We start from the raw sequence: 19,247 nt of genomic DNA on the forward strand, positions 1-19,247 counted from the left end.
AGCACTTTTCTAAAATCGAAGCCGCAGCCAATATGAAAGCTATAATCATATATGTTAATGTAATTGCAAGTTTAAACTTTTAATCTCGAATAAATGTATTTGCCTGATTTTCAGTGGGATTATTTTTTTGAAAGGATTTGACTCTTCATCTCTCAAAATTCAAATGGATCTGATTCGGAAATAATCCATATCAAAATAGAGTTGGCAAATTAGAACATTTTATAAGGAATATCGGAAACGAATTTTTTTTTAGATTATTGTTAGTTTTGAATTTTTCTCTGATTGAATAATATGAAAGTTACGAGAAAATAATTCAGAATTGTAATTAATAAGTAATCGTTATTAATTTCTGAGCCAAATAATCGTTATCACTTATGAAAATTTGAATGTATTTATAATTTGGAATTATTTAATTGAAATAATTTCTGTTTCTGGATCGATATATACGAATATCAAAATACAAGAGAAATTGAAACCGTTTGCCATATTTAATTTTTGTTATATTTTATAAATCCGCAATGTCAGATCTGACAGGCAATTGAAGGAAATTATATTGTAATTGAAAATTATCATTATTTAATATGTTTGCATTGGCTATTCTTGCATCATCAAGAGCCTCGCGCATTTCAAAGATCAAACCACAATCATCAAAGCGCATCCCATTTCCTCTGATTCCAGTGTTAGGTGAAGATGGAATTCTCAAACCTGACTACAGACATCTTTTCCGCCATATTGAGCTAAATGCAGAAGAATCAGCATCTGATGATGACAACATTCCATTTCTCATTCCTGCTTTCAAATTTTTAGGCCCTATAATTGTTGAACAGTTAATTAAGAGAATTATCCCCAATTCGGAAACCAATTCAATATTTCCGCCCCCTTACTATCGCTTCAATGCAGAAGAAGCAGTAAGTGATGATGATGTTAACAGAATTCTTGGAGGAATTGTTCTTGGCCATTTATTGAGGAGAGGTCGCTCACACAATTCAGAATTCAATTCGATGTATCAACTTCCTGAATATTTTACTAATTCAGAAGAGGCATTAGGTGATGATGACAACTTTCCATGGGATAAAATCTTTCGGTTTGTTTTGAAGGGTATAGGAAGAAAAGGAACTAAATGGTTATTTGATCGAATTGCTCCCCGTAATTCTGAAGCTAATCTTTATCGCCCATATTATCCACCATATCATCCCCCAATTATTCCCCCATGTTTTCCACCATATCATCGCCCAATTTCTCCATTCAAACCAATATGGAAAAGCTACTAAAATAAAAAATCGTTTGATTTTTTAAAACTATATTTGATCATTTTTATTCTTGAAAAAAACTGAGTATAATTTTAAAAAAGTTAAGTTTTATGATCAAATATTTTTTGTTATCCTAGATAAAGAAAAAAATCAAATTACAAATAAATAATTATAACAACTTCTTACTCATTATTCTTGCCCTTATGTGCGTGATGAACACCATGGCCATGGCGGTGAGTGTGTTTTCCGCCTTCATCGTGCAAGCGATGCTTGCTGCGGTGATGGTGATGATGAGGAAGTTCTTGGTCATCATTCTTTGACTTCTTACTGCCTTTCTTCTTCTTGTCATCTTTCTTCTTAGACTTCTCTTCCTTCTTTGGTTTCTCTTCTGGTTTCTTCTCTTCTTTTGGTTTCTCTTCTGGTTTCTTCTCTTCCTTCTTTGGTTTTTCTTCTGGTTTCTTTTCTTCCTTTTTTGGTTTTTCTTCTGGTTTCTTTTCTTCCTTTGGCTTTAGTGTTGTGATGTAATCAACAGAAGACTCGGAGTAATAATCTGATTCAGAGATGTCTTTGTCCTTCTTCTCTTGTTTCTTTGGCTTCTTTTCTTCCTTCTTTGGTTCTGGCTTCTTCTCTTCCTTCTTTGGTTCTGGTTTCTTTTCTTCCTTCTTTGGTTCTGGTTTCTTTTCTTCCTTCTTTGGTTCTGGTTTCTTTTCTTCCTTCTTTGGTTCGGGCTTCTTCTCTTCCTTCTTTGGTTCGGGCTTCTTTTCGTCTTCTGAATCAGAATAGTATTCGTCAGAATAATAGTAATCGTTGTCTTTCTTCTTTATTTCGACATCAATCTTTGTCTTTGGCTTCTCTTCTTCCTTCTTTGGTTCTGGTTTCTTTTCCTCTTTCTTTGGTTCAGGCTTCTTTTCTTCCTTTGGCTTCTCTTCGAACTTGAATTTCTCATCATCTGAGTATTCAACAATAGAAAGTTTCTTGTGTTTGATTTCTTTCTTTGGCTCTGGTTTCTTTTCTGATTCGGAATCAGAGTAGTATTCATCGGAATAATAGTAATCATTATCTTTCTTCTTTTCTTCCTTCTTTGGTTCTGGTTTCTTTTCTTCCTCCTTCTTTGGTTCTGGCTTCTTCTCTTCTTCCTTCTTTGGTTCTTCCTTTGGCTTCTCTTCTACCTTGATTTCAACCTTCTTTTCTTCCTTCTTTGGCTTCTTTTCAGATGATTCGGAGTCAGAGTAATAAGCATCAGAGTAATCATCCGAATATTCAACTTTCTGCTTCTTTGGCTTCTCTTCTTCCTTTTTTGGTTCTTCCTTAGGCTTCTCTTCAACCTTTGGTTTTTCTTCCTCTTTAGGTTTCTCTTCTCCCTTCTTTTCCTCCTTTTCAGATAATGAATCGGAGTAATAAGCGTCAGATGAGTAATATTCCTTCTTTGATTCATCCTTTGGCTTTTCTTCTTCAGCCTTAGCTTCAACGACAACTTCCTTTGGCTTCTCTTCTTCTTCCTTTGGCTTCTCTTCTTCTTCTTCCTTTGTTTTTTCTTCTTCTTCAACTTTGATTTCGACGGCTGCTTCTTCCTTTGGCTTCTTTTCTTCTTCTTTCTCCTTTGGTTTCTCTTCGTCGTCTGATGATGATGAGGAGGATGAAGATGAATCTGGAACTTCGATTTGTTCAACTGGCATATCAGGTAACTCGATTGATCTCTCTGCGACAGGAAGTGATGGTTCTCCTGTTTCGCCTTCTGCGGCAACAGGAGCTGTGATTGGTGTTGGCTCGTATGGTTTGAGTGGTTCATTTCTGCAGCGCTGGCAAACACCTTTGACGAGGCATTTGTTGCATGTGTATCTGCCGCAGACTGTGCACAAACCACTTCCGATTGCGACACTGACCATTCCACCGATTGGCTGTGGCTTCTTCTCTCCGCAAGAGACACAAGCGTCGAACAACTCGTCCTGGACAAACTTGCGTCCGATCTTTGATGGAGAAACAGAGTAAGCCTGGGATTGGTCATCGAGAGCAACGATTGCGCCACCATTTGCAACGATTCTGAGAGAGATGATTGGGTTCTGAGATACAGAGTAATCGAAGATCTGTTGTATCTTCTTCTGGAGGATGTCCAACTCGAAGATTGCGACATGTCCATTAGCGAAACCGACTGCGAAGAATGGCTTCTCATCGAATGATGTTCTTGCGGAATCTGTGATGGAAATGCATTCTTCAGATAACTCGATATCAGCGATATCAGTGAAATCTGAGTAGATGCAGTAGATCTTGTTGTCTGTCATCGCGTAGATGACGTGTGAGATGTCGTCGTATGCGATTGCTTTGATTCCCGCGAGATCTTTCTTCATCGAAAGGAATCCGCTAACGATATCAAAGACATACAACCCCTTCTCAGTGGAAACAAGCAAGAAATGACCGAGACGTGGTAAGCAGAGGCAGACTGGCATTGATCCTGGTAATGCGATGTTCTTTGTGGAGTAGTTAAGTGCGAAAGTGATTGTAACAATGCCATGTGGAGAAGCAACAGCAACCATTGATGAATCTGGTGAATTTGTGTATGATACACATTCATCAATTCTCCTCTTGCTGAAGCCGAGACGAGATTCATGATCTCCTGTGAATACGATGTTTCCTTCTTCATTGTAAACCTTGTTGACACCTTCTGGAGTGACCAACTTAGTGATGTTGATGTACATTGGAGAGTTAATGATTGTTACAAGTTGTGCAACATCGCGTGGTGGATGTTGTTGCTGGAATACTTGGATTGGGCACTGTCCGAAGTTGTTGACAGCATCAGCTTGTCCTTGTGGATCCATTGCAACGATTTCTCCGTTTTCATCTCTGATGTTTGATGTAAGGGAATAAGCTGTTGGAAGGAATAAGTTGTTGGCATCCTTTGCACCTTGTCCACGTGATTTGTAACCGAAGATTAAGTCGATCCATGGAGAAATGTCTTGGTTTTCAAGAGCAATTCTGTTTCTCCAGATGAACTGAAGTGGATCAGCTCCCCAAGGTGGAAGAATGACATTGGAAATCTTTTTTCCATCTGTTCTGTCTTGGATTGGAAGATCGTTTGTGTTCTTAAGGAACATCGGGAATGAGAAGAATTCTGGGATGAGTTCCTTAAGATCTGTCTGGTTTGTCTCTGATGCTGAAAGCCAGCTATCATTGACATCGCAGAAGATTCTATCACGATGATCCCAACCACTGTGCAAATGGAAGAAGAACAATGTGTATGGCTCAAGACGTAACATGAAGTGGAAAACAGCTGCTGGATGTGAATAATGTGTTCCGTAATGGTAATGCTCAGGAGATTCTTCGTATGTTGTGATGAATCTCTTAGCTCTTTCTTCTGTCTGCATACCCATTGGCTTCGTGAGATCTCTCATCTTTGTTGGTGGATCGTGTGTGTAATCGCCAATGACCCATGGGAAGACTGGGTACTGTGAGAAATCGTTGAAGGAACGACCGCCGAGATCGTTGACAGCAAGAAGATAATCGTATGTTGTGATGTCGCCCTTGCACCACATCTTTGTGATTTCTGCGATTGGCTTTGAGAGCAAATCGTCGTCTTTCGGTGGTTTGATCTTAGAAAGGAATGTCTTGCGTTCATTCTCATCCAAAATCAATGTAATGTGACGGCCATCGCACATGAAAATATCCAATGCGCGTTGTTCATAAACGAATCTTCTCTTTTCGATCTTTGAGATACCATCGATTTCCATGAGGAGAACTGGGTTGTGGAAGAACAATGTGGACTCACCCCACAAACCAGCGGTCGAATCTTCAAGTGGTTCGTATGAACATAATGTTTGAGAGCCTTTGTAAACTGTCAAACTGCCATCTTTGTAAGAAGCATTCATTAAGAGGATGAATGTTTCCTTTGTAAGAGCACCGACGCAAGAAAGGAGTTCTGATGACATGAAGAGTGAGCACTGGAAGAGTGACTGTACGCCGAACTTCTCCATAAACACCTTTGCGCAGACAATTCCATCGTAAATGTACAATGGAAGATGAATTCCTGTCAAACACTGTGATGCAGATTGTGGATGTCTCATTGAGTCGACAGTGAACTTGAGATAAGTCTCGTGTTGGCTCATGACGAACTGGAGAGAATTCGTTGATCTCTGGTGTGGAGAAACGAATTCGTATGTGAGAGGAATAACTTTGGAAGGAACAGAAAGTGGTGATGAAGATCTCTGGACGCAGTACTTTTCTGTTGGATTCAAGAAGTATTTCTGTTGTTGCTGTGTCTGGAAAACACGTCCAATGATTTCTTCTGAATCAACGCAGTTCATGTTGTAGACAATAGCGAATCTACGCTTCATGTATTGTCTGCAAATGAAGGAAGAAACGTTTCTGCGGTGATTGAATAGTTGTGATTGAGGACGTGATGACATCTTGAATCTCAACTGATGTGCTGCTGGTTCATCCTTCTTGATCTGGTTGTATGCGCCTTCTTTGAACTTCTCAGCCTTATCCTTGATTTCCTGTGTGAAATAGGCATTCAACTTGTCTTTCTTCAATGCATCACTGAACTTAGAGTTGAGTGATTTATTGATAAGCAAATCGATGCAATCCGGTGGGAAGTCTTCGTTATCTAAGATGACTTTTGCAATGAAAGCACAGTTATCTTCTTCTCTTGTGAATCCTGAGAAAACTGAAGAACTGATAACTTTTTCTGCAGAGCCAACTGGATCGGTAATGAGGCAGACAGGGTAGAATGCCGCCTCGTTGATCGGATGGAGGTTGAAGATCTGGCGGATGATGATATTCTCGTAATCTTTCCACCATCCTTCCATGAGACGTGCTGAAATGAATTCAAGCAAGTAGCTGTTGATATCCTGAGGAAGAGTGTATTCTTCGCCTTGATCATTGATTATGGCGATGAAATCTGAGATGATAGATCTGTGCATGATAACAGCAACTGTTGGATTAACATCAGCGCCTTGAACTGTCAATAAGTAAAGAGCTTTCTTGAATGAAGAAAGATTGACAGTGCTTTGTGCAAGTAATGTTGAAGCTGTTCTTGAAATCTCTCTTGCACTAGCTGTGTTATCATCGAAAGTAACATCTTCTGGCTGTTTGTACTTCGGCTCTGGGCAGTTCTCGATCTTTGACATCTCATCTTCGACAAGTGTCATATCTTCAACAGTGATGTAATCTGGTTTCTTCGGAGAAGCAGCATCGATTGTCTTGATTGACTCATCAGGAGCCAATGTGTGTGGGAATGGTGTTGGTTGGAATTGGTTGTAGCCAACAGCACACAAAGGAGCGAAGTGTTGGATGATGTCTTCTCCCTTCTTCGAGAGTTCAACGACAATCTTGCAAACGATGCTGACAATTGTACGAGCAAGTTCATTCTCTGGATCGTTTGTGACACGCTGTAATAAAACAGTTGTCAAAGAGATCATCATGTGGACGACATTGATGTTTGGTTCTTGGATTTCTGCAATGTTGAAATCTTTGAATGTCTTGATTTCATAAGAACCAACAAGGGATAACATGCAAAGCCACATTTCTTCATTCAAAACAAATCCTTGCAAACCTTGTTCGAGAGCTTGGAATGTCTTAACATCAAAGAATGTATTATTAGCTATGCACTTCTTCGTGAATAGCTTGAAGATAACTAACATCTGACGTTGAGAAAGTGTCAAGAAAGAATCAAGAATTTCATCAGCCTTTTGTGGGAATCCTGCCTTGATTGCGATGTCAAGAACTCTGTCTTGATGGACATCGAATCTTGGATCTTCTGGTGTCTTGATTGTCTCTTCGTCGATGAATGGCAAACCACGAGCAAATGTTAAGAGTTTCTTGACAAGTGTTGGTTTGGATTTGACGACCTTTTCGATAACTTCGAAGAATCTGTTGACTGTTTCCTCGTTGAGATCGAAGAAGATGACGGACATCAAGAGGATAGACAATATATCTGATGGATCCGCAATTCTTTCGATGACTTCTGGAAGATTTGTGTGATCGACATTTGGTGCCGCCAAATAGAAGAATGATCCGAACAAACGGCGAAGGAGTTCTGGTGATGATTTCGGATCTTTTGATGATGTTTCAACCAAACACTGTGCGATGTCTGTTGTCAAAAGATCAGGGCGCTGAATAAATGTTGCCTTGAAGCCTTTGAACAATTCATCCATTGTGAAGACACCGGATTGTGCGAGAGAGAAAGCAGACTCGATAAGACCACGCATATGGACTTCGAGCTTGCAGTTGAAACATGCGTTCCAGAAGATATCGTTGCCACCGTATGCAGGGAAATTGGCAATGACACCACCGTATGGAACGTAAAGGAGATCGAGTTTGACTTGTGACTTGGATGAGTGTGGACCTGCATCGTATGTCTCGCGTAAAGATTCTTCGGTGATGTTGGATGAATCTGTCACTTTTTCTTCCATGTACCAGATTGACTTTTGTCCTGGTCCGCCGATAGTGATGTCACCTTTTCCAGAAATTGTGTAAAAGTTTACGCAATCGATGTAAACTGTTGTTGTTGGAGCGAGTGGGTTAAGGGACTTAGTGACGAAAGTGATCATGTGCCAATGGTTGAGTGTGCATTCTGTTGTGATGTCATTGATGCAGAATTTGTTCTCATTAATAGATAATGTTGTTTCTGCAACAGTGAACAATGGTGTTGGACCATTGTTCTTTTGTACCCAGATCCAGAATGATATGGCACCCATTGATCTGAGGAAGGCAATGTTCTGTGGAACACGTGGATGGAATTGATAGAGATTGCCACGTGGTTCGATATCAGCAAGCAATGCAAGAAGTTTATCTGGTGTCTTGAGATATCTTTCTGCTGTATCTTTTGACATGTATGTGTGGGCAGCCTTCATTAAAAGATCATCCTTTGGTGTCATGTATCTTTCAACGTATTTTCCGAAGACATACTTGTCGTAGATTGTCTCAAGATTTGGATCAACGTACTTGCAGAGTGCTGGAATACGGATAACTGCCAATTCTGTAGCTGTTTGTGGTAAACCGCACATGAGACGGCAAATAGCGTAAGTATCGAGATCATGGAAGTCATTCTGGCTGATGAACTGGTCAATGGCCTCATGTGGTCCGTCAGATGCCAATAATGCAATGAAGTCAAGGCATGGAACAATGCCAAGATGCTTTGTTAATGTCTCAAGGCCCTTGTGGTGGACGAAGGCCTTAACGAAATCCTTCCTCTTGTAAGCAACTTGGCCAAATGTATTAAATACCAAAGCATTAACCTTACTTTGTTTAAGGTATTCGACCAATACCTCAACGTAGAGTTCTGGATTAACGTTTGTAGCGATGGCTTCGATTGTTTTAAGAGATCTATCGGATTCATGAAGAGTAGTATCAAGACCTGCCTTAATGCAATCGTAAGAATCGGCCCAGTCTTGGGAAACGTGTAAGAAAATGTAGCTGCAAATTTCATTAACGAATCTGTCTTCGATGATTTTTTCATAAAGTGTTGGAAAATCTGAATGTTCGCGAATCATTGAAGCGAGCTCGTCATAGTGGCCTTCCCAATCGGAACCTGTCACCATAATGGCAAGCATCTCTGAATCTACGTGAGTAACCCATGGAGGGAAAGTTTCCTTGAAGATTGATATCCTGACTTCGATAGAATAATACTGAGCTGTCTCGAATAAATAACGCTGATATTCCTTGTCAAGCTCTGCGCAGATTTTGACATATGGCGTAAGGTCAAAGTTGTGGCATTGTTCATGCTCACGGATGCGGTGAACTGTCTTAAGTGCGTTAAGAAGCATTTCGCGAGATGTACCTTCCTGCTGGAAGATTTCATTGAACAATAGCCAAATCGTGGTATCATCTGTTGACTTGGCAATAAGGAGGTTATGGACGGACTGATAATCTCCAAGATGGGATAAATCATCTTTGATATGGACAAAGAAGTTTTTGACAAACTCCTTTGTATCAATTTGATAAATAACAGCACCAATAAACTCGATAGCACGTGGTTGTAATTCTGGTTTGAGTGATTTAGTCTCGAATGTTCCGGTAGCCTTGTCTAAGAATTTCTGGATAGACTGGATATTTGGCGGAACATAGTTCTTGGATGCTTTAATGAATAAAGGTCCAAACATCTGAGAAGGAGTAACATTGCTTACAAATATGCTGTTCCAAATTGTGCAAAGATTATCCCCTGTAAAGAACATAGGATAAAATTTTGATAGAGATGTTATTTTTTCAACAAATTTCATAGATGTGTTTATGATTTTAGAATCATTTGAGTTAGCTATCTCAGATACAATCAATATCAAGCGATTTTCTTCGGATAAGGTGTAATCATATAGCTGACATGATTGTACAAGGAATTCTAAACCCTGTAAGCGAACTGTAATATCAGCCATATGTGATAAAAAGCTAGTTGAAAATACATCAATAAGTTTTGTTGTCTCTTTTTCGATTTCAAGTTCAATAAGTTGTTCTTCGTTATATTTCTTAAATCTCTCTGTAAAGAATTCGACAATGTCATCAGTCTGGTCAAATGGATTTAATTTTTCGACCATTTTCCTGAATTGTCTTACATCAGGAGAGTTTTTTGGATCAACTGTCTTCAACTTCATCGATGAGAAAGTGGTTGCGCGATTCCTGTTAAATTTTTGTATGATATTCACGTCGAACCATCTATTCATCGAAAAATTTTATTTTATGACGGTTTTATCACAACTTTTGATAATAAATTCTATTCTATTTTGTTTAATTAAAGTATCTGGTATAAAGTGGGAAAAAATCTTTTGAGAATATTTTATCGATCATTTTACATATTGTTGGGGCATTTTCTTAGGAGAGGGTAAATTTGAATACCATTCAAAAGTAAAAATTCACAATTTGTTCGATTTGGACATATAATTGTTGTAAACAGAAATTCATCAAAAGTGAGACCTCAGAAAAGCTAAAATATTGAATTTTTGGAACTTTTGATAGAGCACGTTTTTAAATATTAATTAAAGTAAATGTATATTTTGTAAAGATTCTTTTTAATAAAAAAGTAAAATTTTGAAGAAGAACACAAAATCTTCTGAAAAATAATATCACATAAACTCATATTATTTTCTAATATATAACTATTTTATATAAAAATCAAATTCAATGATCTTAAAAGCGAAGGATAAACCTCAAAATTTACGAATATAATGAGTGGGAATATAATGCTTATCTATCATAAAACCATATGAAATATCAATTTTTGCTTTACGCCTAATTTTTGACGACAATTAGCAAACACTTAAAGATATGAGCTCTCAATTTTCGACCCCCAATATACGTTTATTTTAGTTTCGGCATATTAACATGAAGCACGAGCCAAACCCTTAAAGACGTGTCCTCTAGTTTTGCCAACTCTTTCATATATTGTAACTATTTTCAGGAAAAAACGCAAATTCAAAATTAGAAATTCACATTTAATCGAGTATAGTATTAAATTACTATCTTTCGTACACGGACCAAGCAACAACTCAAGGTGCATGCTCATTACAGACAAAATCCCCTCTAGTGCACTTAAATTGGGTGAGTTAGCACCAAACAAGCCATAAGTTAAAGATCTGAACGTGCTCCAGACAATGTATCACTTTAGTTATGAATGCACCAGAAATCCGTCCCAAACTCATACATTTCTACGCTAATCACGATAATAAATATACTATTTTGTACTTTTTACAATAAATCTCTCTTTGTTACACTACAAAATCAATGTGCATTTCGTTGCACCAGTTTTGAATCTTGTTAAATAATGATTTTTGTTACTTTCATGATACAGTCCCATTTAGTAAACGGATTATTTACAAAATAAAAATAAAAAATATATTTTTTATTTACGATTTTTTATATTTGGATTTTTAAGGCATAATTTAGAAAATATTAATAATTTAATCGATTTGAAAAAAAAAAAAAAAAAAAGGTAGTGGGGCTTCCAGGCACTTCGTGCCCTCTAGCCCCGAAGATGTTTAGTATAAAACCGCTTTTTAACTTCACTTAAAATGCCACGTAAGCTACGTAAGAATATACGTAAGAGGAAGAGAGCATTGAAACATCCAATAGTAAAACTAACACCACAACAACAGTTGCAACAACAAATGCTGAATGACCCCACTATGTTGCAACAAATGTCAAGCAATCCTATGCTTTTAAACCGAGTTGTTGGTGCACAGAGTGGAGGTTTAAGAGCGGCACTTTTAGCGAAAATGGCAGGCTATGGTGGAGCTGCAGACGGAACAGCCTATAACCCTCAAAGTCAAATGAATTTGAGTTCACTCAAAAATCAAATAGCAGATGTCAAAAAGTCAAACATAGACATACAGAAGCAAATAGGTGAAAACGAAAAGAAACTAGAATATGACAGACACACAAAGAAACTCAATGAGTTAAACGTAGAGAAAAAGAAAAAGAAGAACAACTGAAAGAACTAAGTACAGAGGAATATGCGAAAAAAGTGTCAGAAAAAGCAGCAGAAGTAGCAAAAATGGAACAAGATGTCATAAATTTGAAAAACCATACTACTCAATATAAAATACTGAAAGATGAAGAGATAAAACAAAAAGCCCTGAAGACATATATGGATAGCGATGAGTATAAAAAAGAAGTTGAAGCAAATGTAAAGGCAGAAAAACTTTTACAGTTGCAAAACCAAACCGTACAGTATGAAAACTTAGCACAAGAAAGTAAAAATAACGACGCGGCTATGCAAAAGGCAATGAAAAGCGCAGAATATATAAAAGCCAACAATGACTGGTTAGATGCCCAAGCCAACGCTAAAGCAGCCCAACTCATAGGGTCAATAAGGACAAAAATACAAGCGGATGAAGACAGTTCAAATGAAGCTTTAACAAATGCTGACTTTAAGAACGCCTTCGAAGCTCTTCATAGTAAGGTGAAACAAGTGAACGACTTCTCATCTGGAAAGAAACTGAAGTCTGAAGGTTTCGACAAAGAGTTAAAAGAAGTAGCACAAAATATGACGAAAATAACAGATGCAGCAACGAGACAGGCAGTTCAAAGTGCCTATGACGCCGTTAGAGCAACTGTTGTGAAAAGTCAAGAAAAAGAGTTACAACAGACCAAAACAGACCTAGTAAATGCTTTCTTAAGAACGAAAAGTCAGGTAGGACATTACGCTGCAGATGGAACATATGTGCCAGCTGGTGGAACTTATATACCACCAAACCCTCCAAGAGAAGCACCTGCACCAGGACTACCTAGAACATTTACATCGTCACATGGACACAGACACAGGCATGCACCAAAACCAACACAACAACCAACACAACAACCAACACAACAACCAGCACAACAACCACCTCCACAACCAGCACAACAACCAACACAACAACCAGCACAGCAACCAACAGTTCAAAACCCTGCACAACAACAACCACAAACAGAGCAAGGACATAAAAGAAGTAGAGAACAAGGAAACCAAGAATTCTTAAAAATGCTTAAAGAAGAGTGTGGTTTCCCAGATAGTATTGACTTTAGTGACAGATATAAAGAAGCTATTGGAAAGTTCAAGGATGGAAATACTGACCCGAACCTATTTAGCTTTATGGCTCAGCACCAAAACGGATATAATCTCAAACCTGGAAAATACAAGCTCGCTAAGGGATATGATTTAATAGCATATCATCCAAATGACATGGATGAATTTACTCCGAGATATTTGATGTCAGAGCTAAATGACAATTCAACTTTCGTCATGAAACGCGTAAAAAATAGAGACGGAACGAAAGAACAAAAGCTTATGAATGCGGATGACGTAGATAGGGAAATTGTTGAAAACGGTCTCGGAATATATGAAATGCCAGCAGATGAGGTACAAGAAACTCCACAGGAAGAAGTTCAGATACAACCAGACATGGAAGAAATAGTTCAGCAACAACAGCTAGAAGAGCCTGAAGGAAACGAACAAGTCACTCCTTTGGAAACTAACTTCACAGAACTAGATGAAGATTTGGAACAGCCGAAAAATCTTGACCCTCAACAAGAGTATGCGGAGAATATGGAATATTTCCAAGAGTCTAAAAAAAATTCGGCTGACATAGTAGAAGAATATCGAAAAATGTTTGCCGACATACAAAAGACTCCACACCAGATGAAAATATTCAGCATAGAATGGAAGCACTGAAAGAAAATGTACACAAATACAACAACCCTTTTTACTTACGAGCATTTAACGTTCAATCTTTGGATGAACTCGGTGAAAATAAAAGGTTAAATTTCAAGAAAACATATAGAAATGAAACATTGTTTAAAGTTCATTCAGAACCTACCAAGATGGAAACAAACCTACTTTTGTTTCTGCAGACGATGGAACTACAATGAGATGGGGTCATAAAGCTAATCCGGATAGGTGGTTCATAAACTTACAACCACAATTCCAAGAAGTTGTAGACGCAATGGAATTGAATGGTGAACCAGATATAGCTGGTATTTTAAGCGCGGCTTTAATGCCATTGAAAGATATGAAACATGCAGATATTTTGGACCAGTATGAAATGAACATGGCTGATGGAAATATAACACCTGACGTTCTAGAACATTTATCTCAAAGAACTACACAGAACCATAGAGATGGTATATTTGGTGAAGAGTTTAGAAAGAAAGTTATGGACAGAGAAGGAAGAGAACCTATTGTACATGACCTTGCAAACGAAAGTTTACAAAATGTCATAAAAACTTACTTTGCAGACAATGAACGAGAAGGGATGAATATTTAAGAAAACTCAAATGGACAGTACCAAATGAAATGTTAGTATTGAAAAACATGTTCCTTGACAAAATAAAACCAACTACAGAAATAAACGACGCAAGACTGAAAGATTGGGTAAAAGCTTTCCCATTCACAAAAGATATAGTTGGTAACATGGAAAGAAAACCAGAATGGCTACAAAAACATATATTTGGAAACGAGCTTATTCCATATGGACAGGCACTGTTTGAAGAGCTTGAACCGGAAACTCAGGAAAGAGTCATGCAAACAATACGCGAAGACTCAAATACAACTATGACAAACTCTTTCTAGGATATAGGTTACCTGAGATGGGCGACCAGAGCCCAAAGGCAAAAAGGACATGGGAAATTTGCAACATACTAGGTGAACATGAGGCAAAGATGCAACAACTTGAAGCAGAGGGCAAGTTACCAAAGCGACACCAAAGAAGAAGAGTAGAACAAAGTGAAAGTAGTGAAGAAGTAACTTCATCTAGTGAAAGTAGTGGCAATGAAGGAAAAAGAAGAGTTAAAAACTCAGTCAGGAAGAAAGTAAAGCTTGGTCCACGTGGGTTCTATTATGACATATAAATCCAACTATTCTATATTTTTACATATGAAATGTACGCCGCTCAGAATATAACGCCAACAGTTTTGGATGCATGAATGGAAATGTTTCCGAATGGTATAACGAATGCGACAATGCCATTAGAAGGTCAGAAATAGTTCCTGGAACTTACGAATATACAACTGCTGTTTCTTATGGAAACGTAGGTGAGTTTGGAGAAGGTTCTTCAACAACAGTAGATATTGCTTGCGACAGGTTTCATATAATTTCTATTGACAACTCTTTCTTATACGTGGAACAAGACATTGAAATAAAACCTTCTGCCAAGTTGTCTGACAAGAAAGGTTGCAATGGAATTTTCTATGTCGGATACCAATATGCTCCAGAAGTTTTCATGGGATATAAGATATATTCTAACTCTGACTTAGTTCAAACAGTAACATGGGCAAACTATGAATGGTTCGCTTTGAGAAACTCAGTACAACCACAAGCTAGAGAACAAACAGACCAGTATGCAACTATTGAGAAAATAAGAAGACTTGACCCTAACGTTCCAGGAGTTTATGTTAACCTTTCTGGACAAAATGCAGCAGCAGTAACCAAAGTAAAATTGAAACTTAGAGTTCCTTTGTCATCTTTCCTCATCTTCAGGTTTTTAAGATACTTGCCAAACTGGGCAGGAAAAATTTCTATCGAACTTACTCCAAGCAAAAATAACTTAGTCATTGCACCAACACAAGACCCATTCACTCTTACAGAAGTAGTGGAACAAATAAAATGTCATTCGCCGACTTTTGCAAAGACAAAGTTGACTTAGACTTTGGTTTCTCAAACCTCAACACTGAAGTAAACTATTATTTCAATGCTGCTGGAACTGCTTGGGACCCAGTTAAGTTCACATGCGAAAAATTTGAATGCAAGAGAATAGAAAGCAGACTTGCAGTCTATATGTTGGACCCAGATATTTCAAATGCTTTAGCTGCCAAATATATTGCAGTTCCACTTATGTTCCCTATACACCAAATATCTGTCAAAGACTTTGCAGGTGAAGTTGGAAACCAAAGTGCTGACCCAGGTGCAAGAACAGATATTGCCTTAACAACTGCAATGAAACATGCAGATACTATGTTTGTACTGTTCAGACGAACTATAAATGACTATTCTTGCTTCTACAACCCTGGTATTAAATATCATATAAACATAGATGGCAAATACTATCCAAGAGAAGAATATTCTACAGTTGAGGATATGAGGTCATACAACTTGACATTAGATGCTATGAACTTTAACAACAACTTCACAACAACCATTAACCCTGAAATGCAAAGTTCTATTATGCCATATGTGAAAGTATGGACTCATACAGGAGCTCAAAAAACTCAATATACAAATGGAGACCGTTCAAACTTTTGGCTTGGCATTCCATTTGCTGACTCAGAAGACTTTATGGGTGGTATTTCAACTGTTGGTACAGTTCAAATACAATATACTGGTGACAGAGACGGTCCAGATGAATTGAAAGCAAAGAAGTTTACAAAACCAATAGCACTTTTCACGGAAGATGCTCTTTTGAAATTCGTTCGATGAAACCTGCTGGGGCTCCTCAGATTGGTATAACGACAGCTTCCATCGAGCAGATTTTGGCAGCAGGTCAGTAAGTTGTTCTTGAACTGACTTCTCTCCGTCAAATATTGACAGTACGCCAGTTTGATAATATTGTATTAAAAACTTACCTTTAGAAATATCGGTCAGTTTTGTTGCTATATTTTTGTCAACGTCAAGAACTTTCACCATCTCGGTTATACCAACTTTCTTTGCTTTATGAAAATATTTTGGTTCAGCAAAGACTGCTATTCTATAACATTTTCCATTGTTTGTGTAAAGAACTACTCTGTCAATGAACTTGTATTGTTTGTGTGTGTAAACTTTGTTTTGCTTCAATTCGAAGAGATACTCAAATACGTCCATCTTTTTATTCTAAGTAAAATGTCATTTCCGAAAAATAGAAGCGTAAGTGTTTCAAAAGGTTTAATGGCGGTGGCAGATGTGAAGTTAAATTCACCAACTCAAACAAACAGTCAAAGTGTTGTTGTCAATGTCAAAGACAGAGATGTTGAAGTGGGGAAACCATACGAAGACGAAGATGGTATAACAATAGTTCCTGTAAAAGAACAACCAACATATCCTGAAGTTAGCAGAGACTTAAGTTCTGTTGCAGATATTCGAAACGACTACCAACAACTTAAAGACAAACTTAAAACTCAGGAGAAGATTTGTCAGGCTTTGGGTATAATGTTAAACTTGGTTGACACAACCCTGTAAAAGTGAACTCATATGTCATTGCACCTCATGAAATTTTGAAAGAACTATTGAAACTTTTGACAGAGGCAGACGATATAAACATCAAAGAAATAGAACCCGACATTGCTTGCTGTGGTGTTTCATATAATGTCATTGACAAGATATACGTTATGAAAGGAGGTGAAACGTTGAACTTAAAATATAGTTTCCCAGACGTCATAAAAATATTTGACGACCACAACATTTCATTAAAGTTTGTTTGCTAAGTAAAAATGTCAAAACTTCTTGAAAGATGTTTGAAGAAAAACAATATAGACTTTATTTCATGTAAAGGACTTTACACACTTTTGAACGATATGAAAGACCCTGTTTTGTTTGTTCGTGTAGACAAAGGAAAGTTCTATGTCTTTACAAAATATTTGAACTTCTTAGACAGAGAACTTCAAGAAACGCCATGTGAAAGTTTAGATGAAGTTCTTCTCCACTTTCAGAAAAACTTTTAAATATATGTAAATGGCAGAAGACATAGTGGTTTATACTATTACGACTAAAAACCCTGAGTCATATAATTCTATAACAACAAACTTACAAAGTCCTCAAGGACGATATTGTAAACTGACCTTAAACACGATGACGACTAAAGCCTGTTTTGCTCTTTTGACACCAGAAGATTTTATTGTTGTGAATGGTAAAAAATACTCCTTTGAAGATACTTACTCAGATATACCACCAACAGGTTTTGTTGACTTATTTAATACTTTAAGGACGGATGTAACATGTGCTGCAACTAGAGCAGGTTTCATTATGTTTGGATGTCCGACTGAGTTTAGTATAAACGATATGAGCTATAATACAAAACTTATATCTGGTTTTTACTACCAACAGTTTCCTATAACAGGAAAAGGTGTCATACAAGGAATGTCTGTTCCATTGACTTTAAGTACACCTATTTTATATATTGTTTCAAACTTAGGTTCAAAGTGCTATTCGAATGTCGACAGAAACTACTATGACCAAAAGATACTCATGCGTATAAACAACACTTTCTCTGCTGGTTTGCCTATTGTTCATTCGAATGCAGAGTTTTCAGCTTTAGTGAACTCAAACACTTTAGCAAACATAAACTTAACCTTAGTTGACGCAAACTTTGTTCCTGTAAAACTTTTATGTCCTATGTATTTGTCAATGACGGCAGAAAGTTTCGAATTGGAAGATGCAACTGGTGAAAGTATTGTACTACAAGAACAACTTCAACAACAAATAGCTCAAGAACAACAAATGCAACAAATGGAACAAATGCAACAACAAAGTCAAGAACAACAAATAGCTCAAGAATAAAAAAAATATTTTTTTTTATTTTTATAAAAAAATGTACAGAATAGACGTTTCAGATTTTTATGACTTCCAAGCGTTCAGAAATATGTGTCCATTTCGAGACTATAACAAAGCAGTCGAGAATTTGAAACGTTTAGTCATTTATGTCGACTCTGCCCCAGAATGTTATGTCATGAAAGAATGGGATGTAGTCTTTAACAAACCTAAAGCGACAATAGTTTCAGAACAAGAATGTAAACAGAAACTTAAGAAAATAAAAGTCGTACAAGTTGGTATGAAGATGTTAGATGCTTGGGATATCTTATTGTCAAAGTTAGAAGATTTTTCAGTTCGTGGTATAAAGTTTTATACACCTTCTCCAAACTTCTATTCTATCTTCACTGGATATAAATACGAACAAGTAGAATGGAAAGAAAATGTTATAGAAGCTTGGTTAGACCATGTCAAAGAAATTATATGCAATGGAAACGAAAGAGTCTATGAGTATATCTTATGTTGGTTTGCAAACATCTTACAACATCCAAGTGCTAAAAATGAAACTGCTCTCATTGTAATTGGAAAACAGGGAACAGGTAAGAACACTTTCTTTACAGATATCTTATGCAAACTGTTAGAGGGCTATTCGAACCCTAATATGACAAACTTAGAAAACATCTGCGGTAAATTTAACTCCTCAATAGAGAATATGAAACTTATAGTATGTAACGAACTTCAAAGTATAGATACAACAAAGGTTTTAAACTCAGATGCTTTGAAGAGTCTTATAACAGACAAAGTTGGAGTTGTTGAAAGAAAATATAAAGACCAAAGAGTTTGTGAAAATGTTGCAAATTTCATTATGGTTTCAAACAACGCTGTTCCGATGAAGTTAGAAAGTTCTGACAGAAGATATGTAGTTGTCAGAACGTCAGATTCTCATATGCAAGATACAGAATATTTTGACGACTTAGCAGAAACTTTGACATCTGACTTTTACAACCACTTGTTCTCATATTTCATGACATTAGATATTTCAAAGTTCAATCCAAGACAAATTCCACATACCGAAGAGAGACAAACATTGTTAGAAGCAAACAAGA

At 37.2% G+C, this 19,247-nt stretch overlaps 6 protein-coding genes and 1 pseudogene across 7 annotated transcripts, besides 3 other annotated features; 6 read left to right on the forward strand and 1 right to left on the reverse strand.

The window, feature by feature from the left end:
* Positions 1–581: 581 nt before the first annotated feature.
* TVAGG3_0048140 (uncharacterized protein) lies at positions 582–1,271 on the forward strand (the record flags this gene model as incomplete). Its single annotated transcript, XM_001327007.1, has 1 exon — positions 582–1,271. The coding sequence occupies one exon, from the start codon at positions 582–584 to the stop codon at positions 1,269–1,271; it is 690 nt and encodes a 229-aa protein (XP_001327042.1).
* Positions 1,272–1,344: 73 nt separating this feature from the next.
* On the reverse strand, positions 1,345–9,888 carry TVAGG3_0048150 (aggrephagy protein; the record flags this gene model as incomplete). Its single annotated transcript, XM_001298330.2, has 1 exon — positions 1,433–9,826. One exon carries the CDS (start codon positions 9,824–9,826, stop codon positions 1,433–1,435), a length of 8,394 nt encoding a protein of 2,797 aa, XP_001298331.2.
* A 225-nt stretch (positions 9,889–10,113) lies between these two features.
* Positions 10,114–10,151: a mobile genetic element.
* Positions 10,114–10,151: a terminal%2Cinverted (terminal inverted repeat of Banshee-A3 transposon ID:TVAGG3_0048160).
* A 1,570-nt stretch (positions 10,152–11,721) lies between these two features.
* On the forward strand, positions 11,722–13,036 carry TVAGG3_0048170 (protein of unknown function, DUF4106 family; the record flags this gene model as incomplete). The annotated part of the gene is made up of 1 exon (XM_051220927.1): positions 11,722–13,036. A coding segment is annotated over one exon (1,315 nt), but the record flags the coding sequence as incomplete, so codon positions are not given.
* A 481-nt stretch (positions 13,037–13,517) lies between these two features.
* Positions 13,518–19,247: part of a mobile genetic element that runs on past the window's edge.
* TVAGG3_0048190 lies at positions 13,718–14,555 on the forward strand (annotated as a pseudogene). The gene has a single exon. A coding segment is annotated over exon 1 (838 nt).
* TVAGG3_0048200 (protein of unknown function, DUF4106 family) lies at positions 15,310–16,005 on the forward strand (the record flags this gene model as incomplete). Its single annotated transcript, XM_051220928.1, has 1 exon — positions 15,310–16,005. A coding segment is annotated over one exon (696 nt), but the record flags the coding sequence as incomplete, so codon positions are not given.
* On the forward strand, positions 17,347–18,171 carry TVAGG3_0048210 (uncharacterized protein; the record flags this gene model as incomplete). The annotated part of the gene is made up of 1 exon (XM_051220929.1): positions 17,347–18,171. The coding sequence occupies one exon, from the start codon at positions 17,347–17,349 to the stop codon at positions 18,169–18,171; it is 825 nt and encodes a 274-aa protein (XP_051105915.1).
* Positions 18,203–19,247, forward strand: TVAGG3_0048220 (uncharacterized protein; the record flags this gene model as incomplete). Its single annotated transcript, XM_051220930.1, has 1 exon — positions 18,203–19,247. A coding segment is annotated over one exon (1,045 nt), but the record flags the coding sequence as incomplete, so codon positions are not given.

Source organism: Trichomonas vaginalis, chromosome IV (genome assembly GCF_026262505.1).
Source record: "Trichomonas vaginalis G3 chromosome IV, whole genome shotgun sequence".
In the NCBI taxonomy this organism is placed as follows: domain Eukaryota; phylum Parabasalia; order Trichomonadida; family Trichomonadidae; genus Trichomonas; species Trichomonas vaginalis.